Source organism: Tamandua tetradactyla, chromosome 1 (genome assembly GCF_023851605.1).
Source record: "Tamandua tetradactyla isolate mTamTet1 chromosome 1, mTamTet1.pri, whole genome shotgun sequence".
NCBI lineage: Eukaryota > Metazoa > Chordata > Mammalia > Pilosa > Myrmecophagidae > Tamandua > Tamandua tetradactyla.
This window is the reverse complement of record NC_135327.1, coordinates 84,881,944-84,896,881: the sequence shown is the minus strand read 5'-3', so window position 1 is coordinate 84,896,881 and position 14,938 is coordinate 84,881,944. Positions and strand designations below refer to the sequence as shown.

The window sequence follows — 14,938 nt, the reverse complement described above, 5'->3', positions numbered from 1 at the left end:
TCAAAGAATCATGGAAAACCCTATCAAAAAGACAGAGACGGCACTTTGAAGGAACCCCCACTGGCCAATCTGGGACAAAGTGAAGCATCAAAAGAAGTGATGATGGTGATATGTGATGACCAATGAAATAAGACAGGAAGTCCTGTTAGTCCACACTGCTATCAAGAGTGGTGTGCTAGTAATAATAAACAACCAAATATCTGGGGAAAAACAAACAAGCCTGGTTTGTGCCATTTACCAATTCCCATGGTATAAATAATTTATCAGTTAATTACAAAGGGGAGGAAAACAAACTTTCCAGTAGAGACACCTGGAAGATGTTACTTGGAAGACGCTATCTTAGTCAAGGGATCAAAGCCAACATCACCAGTGAGCAGACAAAGAGACATGTGCCACCAACAGAATGCCATGAAAAGAATACAGCATCTGTGGTATGCCAGCCACGACATATAACTGGGTCTCACCATGAGAAAACATTGGACAAGCCTATGGGAAAAATGCTAGTGTTCCAACAGAATATCAGTTAGTGTCTACAACACAAGCCCTGCTGGGTTATCAGATTCCCAGTCCATTGTCGTCGAAGTATTTTATAACTCTCTATAAATAACTGATAGATATGTAAATTCTGTCCTGTCAGGTGGTGATTTAATTGCTTCCTCCCCACCTGTGCACTTCACTAAACCATTCCTTTACTCCATAGAAACTTGTGCTCTTTTGATTCTCCTTTGAAGCAGTTATATCATCCGCCTGATTCCCTCATACCTTATGAATAAAATAAAATCTTTTACCATGTGTTCATTTTTTATGTCACAAGGGAGTCATGATTTTTTTTTCATAGGCAGGCACTAGGAATTGAAACCAGGTTTCTGGCATGACAGGCAAGAATTCTGCCACTGAGCCACCGTCGCATCACCCAGGAGTCATGATTTTAAAATCTTTTCCTGAAAAGTACCTATTAACAAACCCAAATTGGAGGGCATTCTACAATGGCTGGCTTTATAATCTTCAAAAACGTCAGTCATAAAAGACAAGAAACCACTGAGAAATGGTTTCAGATTGAAGGAGACATGACAACTGGGTACAAGGCACTGTCTTGGGTTAGAATCTTTGCAACTGGAACAACTGGTAGAACTTGAATTGAAACCTTAAGCAAAGAGCAAACAGGATTCTTCATTTCTATTATTGAAAGTTTGAATCTGGCTCAAAATAAAATACTTAAGAGTGTGTGTGTGTGTGTGTGTGTGTGTGTGTGTGTGTGATATAAAGTAGACAGTGCAAGGTTACAAAATAACTCTCTGGCTGGAAGGCCTTTAAGTTTTTGTATGTGCTCCATTTCTCCTAGCAGCCCCTGTCTTGCTGACTTCTCTTTGTCAAGACTGCAGAGTTAAGTTTGATGCTATGTCACAGTGCTTCTTCCTTCTGAGTTTTAATATCCATGCTTAGGCTTCAGATTCATCACAAGCATAAGAGGAAATCTTGTTGTGACATGTGTTCTGTTTTCCTAACAGGGAAAATCTCTCTCTCGATATACCCATTTTTTTCAAAGAAATAAGACCAGAAGAGAAAATAGTACTTGAAAGATTCATGTTTCAGAGTGGCCAGAAACCTCTCACCTCAGCCCATGGTATGGCATTCTGGTCCGCAGAGGATGATCTTTTCTTTCAATAGCCTATGTGACCCCCTCCTCATTTTCATTACCAGGGTGACTGACAATGGTGAAGACACAAAGCAAAGGGGAGTGGGGAAGGGGCAGATTCCGTTTAAGGAATTTCAGCCACACAATCCCTTAGAAAGCTCCCGAGGTTTGGCCTCTTTGGTCTTTGTGATGCAAATTTCTGGCTGGGCCCCAGAAAGGCTGTTCCAGTTGGACCTCCCTAAGTTATGCAGAATGCACACTCTAGGAAAACACACAAAAAGGGAGCTGGGAAGACCGGGCAGCCTTTACAGCTGGGGCAGAGACTGCAGAGACCACACAGAAAAAGCTTCTTTTGGGCTGGGGAGAGCTGCTTGCTTGTCCCTGTGGTCTCGAGGAGGCAATGTGCGGGGGCGGGGGGGGGCACACACCGCGGGAACTGGACTTGGATACCAGAGAGTGAGTCGCTTCATCACCTTGGCCTGGCCTGGCCTCAGCTGCTTGGCTGATACCTTCCAGAACAGCCGGAGCTCATAAGGGACACCAAGTTCTCAGCAGCATTGGCATGCGTTAGAGCTCATCATCAGTGTCCTTAGAGGTTAACAAAATTACTTCCAACACAAAAAGAAATTCATCTTTCACGTGAAGAAAAAATTCCAGAAAAGGTCACTCATGGTCAAGAGCTGTCACAACCATCTTTGTATTTTCCCCACATCTCCCCATGTCCCTAACCCGGTGTCAGGTACAGTTTGCAGCACTCAAATAAGATACACTCAGGAAAAGGAATAATACTGACAAATCCATTCTCAAATGTGGGTACCAGACAGTATGAAAAGCCAAGGCATCTTTCAGGGGTACTTAAATCAAGTCACGCCTTCATTTTCGCAATTCCTAATAAATTGTCACAGTTCTGATTTAGACCAGGAGAAATGATTTTAACAATAAAATTCTAAAGTGAAACTATCCTTGTATTAATCCAACAATAATAACTATTTTTACACACATACATGTTCACACACATATATAGTCATATACATATACACAGTATCAAACTTCCCCATTTGTAATTAATGTATGACTCAGGGTGGGGTGTACTAATAATCTATACAATTAATGGTGTTTACTTTTTAAGATAATAAATCAAGGGCGTCACATATCTTTCAAATAGCCATGGGACTTTTTAACTCCCTAATACAGTTGAATTCAGAGAAATCATCACAACCAAGAAAATAAAACAGTGCTTTTGAATTCCCTAGATTAGTTAGAGTTCTTCAGATACCTCATTGCTATTTTTCTTAGGAAAGCCAGAAATCCTAAGGAACTACGAGCTCAATATTTGAGCAAGATATTGGGAAATGGACACACTCTGAAATCAATTTGTAGAATGGAAATTGGGACATCTCAGAAGGCAACTGGACCGTTTATATTTTAAAATAGCTTTCAAACATGTATATCCTCTGAGTCAGCAATGTTATTTGAAAAAAATGTAATAATGTTCACAAAGATTTTGTCAAAAGTAAAGGTGATTACAGAATGTTGACAATGATGAAAAAAACTTAAATCCATCAATGAACAACAGCAGGGGAACAGTCAAATATACAGTAGCACATCCTTTAAATTATTATATTATATTGTATTAAATGTGCCTCAACAAAACTGCAAAAATAAATACTATGCAGGCAGCAAAAATGGTGGGGGAATAATATATAATGACATGACATGTCCCTATAAAAGACAGGTTATAAAGAGTGTAAATATTACTCTAATTCTATTTTTGTAAAGCCTAGGCATGTGTGACATCTAAAAGATATATACCAAGATACTGAAAATGGTTTTCTCTGAAAAGGGAGATTATAAATGATTTCTATTTCCTTCCCTCTGCTTTTTTTTTACGTATTCTTTTTAAAATAATAAAAGAATTTTTTTTCATTAAAGAAAGAAAGCTTATTTTTTAAAAAACTGCCCGACTTCTTTGAACTTTTTCCACTCTTGACTGCTTTGCCCAGGGTAGTGCTACTGCTTACTCAGAGTCTAACAGTGTGATTTTCCTGTCGAACTGCCAAGTGGCAAGGAAACTCTTAAGTATCCTGCCCTTTCTTTCTTGGAAATGCTCCTCCAGTTCTTCTGCCCTGAGCTATGACTGATTGTTTAACAAGGTAAGACACCAGACAAATTGCCAAACTGTGTGCATAGGCAAAAAAACAAAAAAAAAATGCCTTACTTAAAACCTGAAGAGGTATATTATTCAGTTCGTTGCAAAATACAATTTTTTTCTTTCAAATAGAATAAAATATATCATTTCTGAGAGATATTTTAATATTCTTTATTTCGCTTAATTTTTTGGAAGGAATACCTATTCCTTAATATGCCTCACCTGACACCATTTCCTAGGTTAAGCTGGGACAACATATTTCCCCACAACCTAATTTGCTTCCATTCCTATGTTTCAAGCAGAAACTAGGAACAGAATTTCAAAATTCCACAAGGACAGAAAATCTAATTCAGATTTTAAACATTGTCCTCTGCCAAAACAGTGCTTCTCCGTTGCTCCTTTATTGCTCATTGGTTCCCGTGGTCCCTCCCGATACCAGCAGGAGAGACACCTCATAAAGCTCAGCCTTGGGTGATGGCAAACAGGCAAGTAAACTGTGAATCTCAAAATTCCAGCTATGTTTCTTTAGGGTTCCCTAAAAATTTCCACAGGCCCTGTTTAGGAAAGCCTTTGCCTTCCCCAGCTGGAAACACGCCCTGGAGTCAGGACTAAATATTTTTAGTTTGTGTGATTTCTATTCCAAAGGTTTCCTGTTCATTAATTAAAGTCTTGCTATAAGTGTAATCAAGAGGATGGATTTTCTTGTAAGAAAAATGTCTTTCCCTTTTCTGTTTGATCTGGGCAAAAGATCTGAAAAATACATGTAGATCAAATGGGTAGTCTTTTCCAAGTCACAGGACAGGTCGCAGGACTCAGCAGAAGGAAAGCAGGGGGACATGAGCCCATTACTTCTCTCTCCAGCTCTAAAGGGAGAACGACCTTGAACTTACATAAAACAGCGAAGGGGACACCAGAGATGATCCAGAGAGATGTTTTTCCTCCTTGATAACATAATTGGATGGGAAAATGTGAGAGACAAATGCAAAATAGAATTTATCCAAAAACTGACCTTGAGTTCTGATTATCTGCCTGAAACCTAGTTGTATGAAACAGAAATTAGGATGCCTTACTGTTAAAAAGAAGTCAAAATATTAGTGATATGATATTATTCTTTTCAGAATTAGTGTTGTTTGAAATTATTTTTCAAAAAGGCAAAAAACAAAAAAATTGGTTTGTTCACATAAAGTACATTGAGTATTGAAATTTTTTTCACATTTGTACATGTGCAGCACGGAGTTATAATTCAGATATGCTGCCCCCCAGTCCTAAATATGAGGGAAAGTGGTTCTTTGCACGACTCCAAAGGTCAAGATGAAATACAGATCAAGGCAATAGCACTAATCAATGAAAAAAAAAAAAAAAGAATACTGACAAGCAAATATGTAATGCCAGTTGTTGTTGCTGTTTTCAAGTAAAAGTGGTAGTATCCCTTTGGTGGAGAACTGAAAAACAAAAGCTTCTAGCATGGATCTTTCCCCATTCTCAAGAAAAGTAACTGCCATCACCTGAAGGCACTGGAGTTTTGCCACAGCCCTATAACCAAGGCGCTTAGGATATGGATGTTGGCATTTGGTAGAAACATGTACAAAGGATTATGCTGAATATACAAGAGCTCGAACCCCTGGGCATCTGTGGCAGAACCACCAAATCCTAGTGGATTGTATGACAACTCACTTTAGTGCATTGCCTTAGGCATATGAATGGCCACGACTTAGATAAATCAGTACATCTGGTAAGATTTTTAAATTCTTATTTTGCATGTTAGTAAACATTGCAGGAAGAAACTCCCAGGGCTCAGTGTCCCCCTGAAAGCAGTGGGTGCATGTCCCATGGTTCTACCCTGTTTGACAATTACATGAAGAAATCCTCCGTTACCAAGTAAGGTGTTTATACCCACAACTCATACTCTTCTGCTCACAGAAAAAAGGAACCAGGAGAGACTATCCTTTTCCATATTAAATGTCATCCTGGGGCTTCCATCAAAAACAGATCCTCTTTTACACAATTCTTTGTATCCCCTAAACTTAACCTTATTCAACTCCCTCGAAGCTTCCTCCAGCCTTTCCAAATCCCATCTCTAATTTATAGTAACCCCTTTGGATTTTGATAAGCCCCAGGGTCTGAGTTTTCTAGTTCCACTCCAAGTTCACAGACCCCCAAAACTTCAAGGGCAGAGTTATAGCCATACATTTAAAAAATAATAAATGATACCTGTCCACAACTGACCCTTTCCAGATCACCCTCAAGCCTGCTTGCCAGTCCTCTTACTTTGATTAATTTTTCTGTTCCTAGAGATGCTTCCCAATTGTCTGTGAGATAAGAGCCTATAATTCCAAACTGCACAGAACATACGCTTTTGGCAAATATTCCTGCTGTCGTAAAACATCCTCTCTTTGAATGAGAAAAAAAGAATGTTTAACAAGTGCCAATTGTGAAGGCTGAATAATATCATGTGTAGGAGGAGGTAGGAAGGGGGGCCCAAGACAGGTCTCTAACAAATAGTCATCAGCTCATTCTTTGTATCACTAGGTACTGAAGAGAGATTTAAATGACCCAGGTTTAAACCCCGATTCTCAATGATATTTACTCTTTTCTAATAAATATCTCTCCCCAATTTTAGGATCATTGATTGAACTATTACTATATAGCTAACTGACACAATGATTTTATGCCACTAATTTACACGTTATACTAGCCTATGCCAATAGCACCTCACCATATCTCAGTGGGAGCTTCATGCAAACCTACCCTGGCACCCAGTGGTCAGGGGGGTTATCTCTCTATATACCTAAGAATTAGACCCACCTGGCTCCTTACACGCCCCCAATCATGCCATAAGTACCAACGCTTTCAATGAGACAATGAGTGGCCCAACCAGAAATGGCCATCCCTTCCTCACTCATGATGAACTCAGACTCCTTCAAAGCCCAGTTCACATGTCACCTCCTCTGTGAAGCTAAGATTCCACTGTTCCATCCTCTAGACATCTGGATCTCAGGGGTGATTATACACCAATTTAATTCACCCTGTGTAATAGTCTTCATAAATTTTTGGTAGAGAAGTCTCATGTCTCCCACCCCCCTATTTTTAAACCTTTTTTGAGTCATAATTGACATGACACCTGCTGTAGTCTGCCCGCTTCCCACAGTTCTGCAATCAGTAGGTACGCAATAAATAGTTCTTGTCTTTAATGTAACTAAGATATGTATTAATCATTAAAGTGTAAATTAAAAAAAAATACTTCAGGAAGGATACTTTTGACCTGGTTTAATATTTACAGACATGTTAGGTACTCTAATTTTCTTTTTAGGGATCAAGAAAGGGCAATTTTTCTTGGGAAGAGACAAGGGAAATGAGGGATTTACTGTATTTTATAGAATTGCAATTTAAATGCTAGAGAGCGCCTCAGAGATAATGACCTAATTTTTTTCCTCATAAATCTGAAATTTTAGGTATTTTATGGATTTCTATTTTGTCTCATAATGGTTGTTGATTGGTGGGTGGGGGGTGTAGATCTATTTAAATTACAAACCCACTACCCAGGCACTATCTTAAAAGGCTTTTTTTTTCTAACCCTAGCCAAGTTTTAGATCTTTTAGGTTTTTTAAACAAGAAACTGCAAGCATGAGAAATGTAACAAATACCCAAAATACCAGAAAGAACAAGACAAATTTGGAAGTCTGGCTAAAAGGTACTTACTCTGTGCCGCTCTCAACCATCTGGGTGAGAAGAGAGATGCCGTCTAGATTTATAAACTCCTGAGCAAACGTGACGTCCCTAGAGAGGCTAGCCAGGTCTTTCAGAGCTTCCAGTTTGGCGTCCATACTCGAAGACTGGATTCGTTCATGGAGCTGCTGGGCATTCTGAGCCTTACCAGGGGCGAAAGCAGAGGGAAGGGTGTTCACAAAGGAAACCATAAAGGACAAAAAATGTATAGTTCACTGAGAAACCAAGAGATAAAGGCCGGCATGCAAGACTAAGGAATAATATCCAGGGGGCATGTTAATGGCAGGTTTCCCACACTCTGACTTCACTTTCAATGCAGCATTCATTAATTTCATAGCAGGAATCAGTTGCCTTCTACTGATAGGGCCCACAGTCTTGTATCAAGGAATGTAAGACCAAGATCAAAAGCAGAATAAAACCCTAGAAACTCAACAGTGTATGGCAAGAAGGAAGTAACAATGGGGAGAACGTTTACTGTTAAAGTGAAATTATTGTCGAGATGCCACAAAAACCTATTTGCTTAGTTAAGCAATTACACAAATTTATACAGCATGCTTATCCATTCAGTCAGTACTCTGAGTAATAACTGCCTACACACAATGTTCGAAAGCTTCACTTGACACCCAAAGGATCTTTCTGTGTTACTGAATATCTTCTAGCACTGCCCAAAGATGCTTGTGAAATTCAAATTTCTATAACATACATTGGCTACTGTGTGAATATCAAACCAGTTCATTAGAAAAACAATTTAATAGCTATGCCTAGAGTTAGGTTCTCCTTTTTAAGGCATTTGCACTTGGCTTCTACATCAAGACAGAGAGAAATGGAAATATATGGGAGAAGCTGAACTTCTGGATAACAATTCGTAGTCTCATTTACCCAGTAAAGGTTTCCATCTCTACCTTTCAGTGAGACAAAAAAAATAAAATATTAAATTTTTCTGCCTGTGTTTGTGCTTAATGGAAAAACTATCAGGACATCTGTTGTAGTAATTATTTAACTCAAATATGCAATGGTTGAAGCACTCTGCTCTCCTCCTATTCCCCTTTTCAGCTGTTTTTACTAATATTTCTCATATATTTCAGAGAAAGGGTAAGATGTGGCATTTTGATTTCAACGGTTGGGTATCTCTCCTGAACAGAAAAGAGAGAATCACCACGGGTGATTAAGCATAAATGAGGAGCTCCACTGAACTATAACGGGGTTAAGATTACAGAGTGGAGCCAGGGAATCCAAACAGGTGCCATAGCCCGAGTTGCCTCTCTCCTCCTCCCCCACCTCCCCTTCAATGACCCCTTGAGTTAGCCCAGAGGAGAGAAGGGTGCACCGACAGGGAATCTGATACCATCTTCAGGGGCCAGGACAGGGACAAAACCCATGTCCCCACTGTTTGGTCTCTGATATCCTGGGGTCTCTCATTTAAGTGAAACTCAAACAGACATTTTGTTATTAGAAACTGGGAAAGAGAAAGGAGGAAAACAAGAAAGAACCAGAACTCCCCCCATCCCTATTTGTTCAGTGATTCCCATTTATCTAACCAATCATTCAAACAGAAAATATCCATGTTTTTAAAAGGTGGGTGAGGAGCTGAGTGAGAATCTTTTTATATTGTTCAAAGATAAACTACTGTCCAAAATCATCAAGTGGATATGTAACATTAGCATAGTATTTAACCCAAGTCAATCACTTTGAATAACTTGAAAACACATTTTTCACCAAGTAGGAAGTTTGAATGTACTATATTATGATAATAATGGGTATTAAAGAATAATTCCATGATCATTATTAATGTTAATAATGTTTGGTGATGTTCATATAGTAATAAAAATTGCTAATGGTTGTCTAGCACTATACTAAATACCTTCAGGCAGTAATTCATTTTATATTTACAATAGTCCTATCAGGTAGGTACTGAAACCACCACTTACTAGGCCCCTTTCCACTGAAGTAGCCCTTCCTTTACTGGTTTGAAAAAATGTTCATATCTTTTGTTTGATCTCCACTGCTCCCACCCCCCATGTTTATTCAGAAGAAGCTTGCTTCACTGCAAGCAACATTACTATTTCCTTTTCATTTACAGCATCTGCTAAGGCCAATTCTAGGTAGTTCAAGCCACTGGAGCATATGTAGTCAGAAGAAGCCCTGATCTTAAAGTCACCTTTACCTAATCATAATAGCAAAACTCACTCCCATCAATCAATCATGCTAAGTGGCCATTTGTAAACATGTGATGCACGAAATTGCATGATTTGGAACTGAGCATGCACCACTTTAGCTCACCCCTAACCCACAGTTATCTCACTCCATCCTTAGCCACTTCCTTAAGCCCACCTTCCCCAGGCAGTGCAGAACTCCAGCTCCAATTTTGCTGGGGGAGGCTCTTCTGAGGCTTTCCTACATTTTCCTAGCTGGTCGAATATGCAATAAACCCTTCTTCATCTCAAAATCCTGGTGCCACGGCACTGACTTCTACATGCATTGGGCAAACCAGCCCACTTGGTGGCAACAGTACCTTTATCATCTTCATTTGACAAAGGAAACAGAAGTACAGAGAAGTTAAGTAACATGTTCCAGGTCACACAGCTCACCAGTGCTGCAGCTGATAACCAAGATGGGCAGTTGGACCTTGAGAACTTCTACTAAAGTAACGCTTCTCAAAATTTTGCCTGCATTAGTTATCACCTGGACTTCATAAACCACAGGTCCTTGGCCCCAACCCACAGAGTTTTCCCACAGACCAGGAATGGAGCCCTGAAACTGTATGCTTGGCCAGCTACCACACTGATGCTGCTAGTCCACAATCTCAGGCTGAGAACCAGTGCTCTAAAGCACTAAACACATAGCATCTTCCAAGGACAATGGAATGAGCAGCCCCGCTCCACCCATCAAGGCTGGCTCTGACTCTCTTTCAATCGCTGTCTTGTCTTCCCCAGCTACGACACAACAAGCCCCTCGCCTAGCTTACTGTACCAAAAGTCAAAGCTGCTTTCCCTTATACAGTTTTTAGGAGGAAACTTTCTAAGAAAATAGAGGAAATGAATGTCAATAATTGTGACTGCTAAGCAGATGGCATCTACGACACTACTCTACTCTGTATATGCTTGAAATGTTACCTAATTATAAGTGTTAGGTCGGGGGAACAGGGAAGGTCACCATCACTCGAGCTATGTAAAATGTGCCGCCCCTTCTAGACGTCACCTAACCCCCTTGCTTAAAAACCGCCCGCACCAGGACCTAGCAGCGAGCTCACAACTCCCTACCTAGAATTCTGTGAGCTCTGCCCGGGAGAGCAGGAATAAACTCGCTCACTCTAAGGTTTTTTTCGTCTGCTTTTTCTCTCTTTCCCCTCCTAAACCTTACGGTTAAGTTTTAAACATATATAAATAACTGATAATTTTTAAAGTGAAGAGAGAAGAGAAACACTTGAAAAGAAGAGACACTTGAAAAAGGCACATGTCCCAAGGAGAGAAGTCACACTGAGACCCAAGACTGCTAGTGGGATGCTGCTGCGGAAACTGAAATCATTTTACAGAGACCATCCATATTAGCATATCAAAGCAAAAGCCTGGGGTCAGAGGCAAGATGTCCCTTCCAAGAGCAGTAAGAAAGGATTCTCCAAATGGTGCCAAGCCGGCACCATTCAAAGATGTTGCCACAGGCTGAAAAGTTCCCACGGAGCCATCATCCACTCTTCTTCCCCATTCCATCCAGTGCCTGAAAATGATGTGCCCTTTTCTCATGGTGCTGCTCTTCTCTCATGGTGCTGCTCTTATCCTTCAACGCAAACCTTACTCCTTACCCTCGGTGCTATCCTCTAAGGACTCCATTCTTCAAAATAAATAGAATCCCCATGGTGTTTGCATCTGGGTGAATTTTACTATTTTTGTCTCAAGCAGAGTACGGTGACAAGCAGGTCGGCAATGATGAAGGGCCCATGGAACTAGGAGCGTGACCCAGGGGCTACTTCCAGTCTGTCACTATTAAGCTCTGAGGCCTTAGTAAAATTCAGTTGCCCCCTGTTGGCCTAGAAACTGCCACTTACCAACCCCCTTTTCCACTGAAGCAGCCCCTCCCCTATTTGTTTGAAAAAGTTTCCATTTCTTTTGTTGGAGCACCCACTTCATGTTTATTCAGAAGAAGCTTGCTTCACTGCAAGTTACCATTTTTTTTCCCTTTGCAACACCTGCTAAGGTTTGCTCTTACCTGACTGGTTTTAGCCAGGGAGTCAGCTAAGACTCCATTTAAGAACCAGGCATGATTTGCAACAGAGCATGCTCTGCTCAACCCCTCTTTGAGCCTGCCTTAGCCAGCTGGATTAGCCTATATCATTTCCTTCTTTATCATCTCATCCCATCCTTAACCAAGCCCTTTAACTCATCTGCCCGGACAGTATAAAACCCCAGCTCCATTTGGTTTGGAGAGACTGGTCTGAGGCTTTTTCTGCATTCTCCTTCCTGGACAAATGCAGAACAAACCATTTCTCCTCTCAAAATCCTGGTGACTGTCACCCATACCAAACTCTGAAATCTGTTCTAGAACTAACTGTTGTGGTGTGCTTGAAAATTTATTGCTTTTTTTGTATATATGTTATTTTTCACAATAAAAACATCCTGATGACTCAGTTTTGGCTTCTGTGGGTGCCACATGGGTGGCAGCAATCTCCTCTTCCCCAACAGTAGCCTGAGAAACTGTGAGGAGAGCAATGTTCAAGGTTCCCTACAATCCCCAGAGTCACCAGGTGCTTCTCAGGTAGGCAGGAACCCAGACGGCACAGCGGCTGACCAGGAATAGGTGTCCCATAGGTGTCCCATAGGTGTCAGGCTCCAGGGCAAACTCTCATCAAAATACCATGTCCAGCAGGTGGGACATTTTTAATGCAATCTTTTCCCACTTGGATCAGGTAGAGAGATATAAACATTTTACCTTTTTTGATTTCTAAGTCATGTGGCTATAAAACTTTTATTATAAAAAATAATGTAGAAATAAAACTTGTATTATTAAAATATTAGGTATTTTTAAACAAAACTTACTTTTTTAGAAGTCAATTATTGCAGGAGATTATATATAATTTTCCTTGGTCTATATTCAGACATCTTTATGAGTACCTGTTTCTATACTTACCCCTTCATAAATAAAGACAGAATCCTCACTCACTGATTTCAGCAAGTACTGCGGAGAGCTTAATCAGAGCAAGGCACTGTTCTGGACATTTGGGGAAAAGCAACAAGCAAGATAGATGGGGTGCTCACCCTTTTGGGGCTTACATCCTTGGGGTGGGAGGAGGGTAATAAAAAATTAACTATAAAACAATCAAATATTGATGTTGTATAGCAAAATCTAAAATTGGGAGATGCAAGAGAATTGGCTGGTAGATTCTATAAAGGGGGCTATTTTCGGAAACAGGTTATCTGCAGAAGTGACATGTGCCGTGATCTGACTGATGAGAAGGGGCCGACCGTATGGAGCTGGGGGACAGGAATACTGCACGCAGCAGGAATGGTTAGTGCTGAGGAGTTCAGCGGGAACCAGCCTGGAACGTCTCAAGGGTCAGAAACAAGCCAGCTTGTCTGGGGCTGGTGGGCGAGGGGGAAGCGGAAGGAGGGGAGATTAGAGAAGCAGACAGGGCCAGGGGGCCTATGGTGTTCACGAAGGCACAGCCCTAGAGGAATCTCTGGGGTGTAACACACTTTCCTAAAGAAGTACTTTTATCAGAGACAGCTGTGTGGCCCATCTGGCGTATTTAAAATAGCATTTATTTTCAAACATTGGAAGCAATCACGATGCTCAACAATAGGACAACGGTTAAATAAATCATGGTATAGTCATAAGATGAAATATTATGTGGAATTAAAAATGAAACTCTGGAGAATGTAAGATAGCATGAGCACATCTTCCTGATGGAATATTAAGAAAAACAGCCAGTCCATAAAGATACGTTATTGCTTGTGGGAGTAGGGGAGGAGGGGGGTGGGGCTGGGAAGTGACAAGTGTGTGTCCTTTAGAATGGAGACTCCAGGAAGCTAGTAAATTTCTCAGACTTGTTCCCACTGTATTTCCAGCACTAAGAACAGAGCCTGGGATTTATTGGAAGTTCAAAGGAATTTCACTAAATGAATGAACAAATAAATACATATAATTCATATTTATATATGCTTACATATATTCATATATATATGCATATAAATTACCAAAGAAGACAAATCAAAATAAATTTATGAATTGTAATGTTCTGCATAATCTGCTTTGTTGGCAAGCTGCAGTTTTTCAGAATTTCCATGATGATTCTGCAATGTATTTATATTCAGGAGGAAAACCTGACATTATTAAAAAATAAAATAGCTTTAGTTTTGATTTTTCAAGCAGATCCCACGCAGCAGCCCAATTCTTCTACATGAGAATATGCACTGTGTAGGATACATTAGTAACATAAGTATGTTGAAGAAAGAGGGAGATATGACTAGAGAGGTGCTTTCTCTATTATACTGACTTGTCCTTTAAGCACAAATGGTTAAACCTATTCACCCAAAATCTCAAAGCGGATTGGACAGTCCATACGGCAAGCAAGGGGCTTAGCAGCAGCTAGAAGAGGGGCATGAAATAAACATATTCATTTTGCTAGTTGATCATAATAGACTTTCACTGAATGAAAACATATTTTAAATACATAGAGGTGCCTCCCTAAAGACAAACTTGTATGGGAAAAGATCCATCTCATGTAAGTATAAATAAGGAAAACAAAAGAAAAATGAAAGCACAGGCTTGGGAAATACCACTTCATGGAAAATATAAAGAGCTCTCTTGTCGGTGGACTCCCCACCTGGAACTGTGGGTTTGAGCATCTCTTCCTTCATTCATGCAGGGAATATGGGGGTCTTTAACCCTAACACCAAGCTCCCTAAGGGGACCTATGGGGTCCCCTATGGTGTTGGCACATCCACTTCCAAGGGTACTAAAAATCTTTACCCTGCCAAATATCGAACCTTCTTTCAAGGAGTAACTAATGGGAGGCTTTGTTCATGAATACTGGCAATAAAATAGGGATCTAACCCCTTGCCTTGACTTAGAGAAGGCGTAGATAAAAAGGCTGAGCATTTCCAATTAGTAGATGAAATTAAAGACAAGGTGTGCTCTTTTCACCCAGCAAGCAGCTGAGTAATTTTAGCAGGATAAATAGGAACTGTAAGAACCAAATGAAACAATGGTCTCTAAAGGTCAAATTAACATTAATTCATGCTGACTAAAGTAAGAAATCCAATGCTAAGTCAGACAAAAATATCTCAGCTCATCATAGAGTCAACAAAAAAAAAGGATACATTTTACTTTCCAATAAGTAGAAAAGAAGACATTGGAAGACAGTTCCGCTCACTACAATAATGCAATCTATTGAGCTCATCACTGTGTTTAGGTTTAAGATGTTTTAGAGGGAA

At 40.2% G+C, this 14,938-nt stretch overlaps 1 protein-coding gene across 12 annotated transcripts in view; it reads right to left on the bottom strand.

Moving 5' to 3' along the window:
- The window catches only part of ELMO1 (engulfment and cell motility 1), a 577,880-nt gene that overhangs the window by 401,283 nt on the left and 161,659 nt on the right, over positions 1–14,938 (bottom strand). For all 12 annotated transcript variants that reach the window (XM_077119672.1, XM_077119654.1, XM_077119621.1 and 9 more), the window contains one exon: positions 7,485–7,654. In XM_077119672.1, the coding sequence (XP_076975787.1) occupies positions 7,485–7,654 (170 nt within the window). The remainder of the gene's footprint in view (positions 1–7,484; positions 7,655–14,938) is intronic.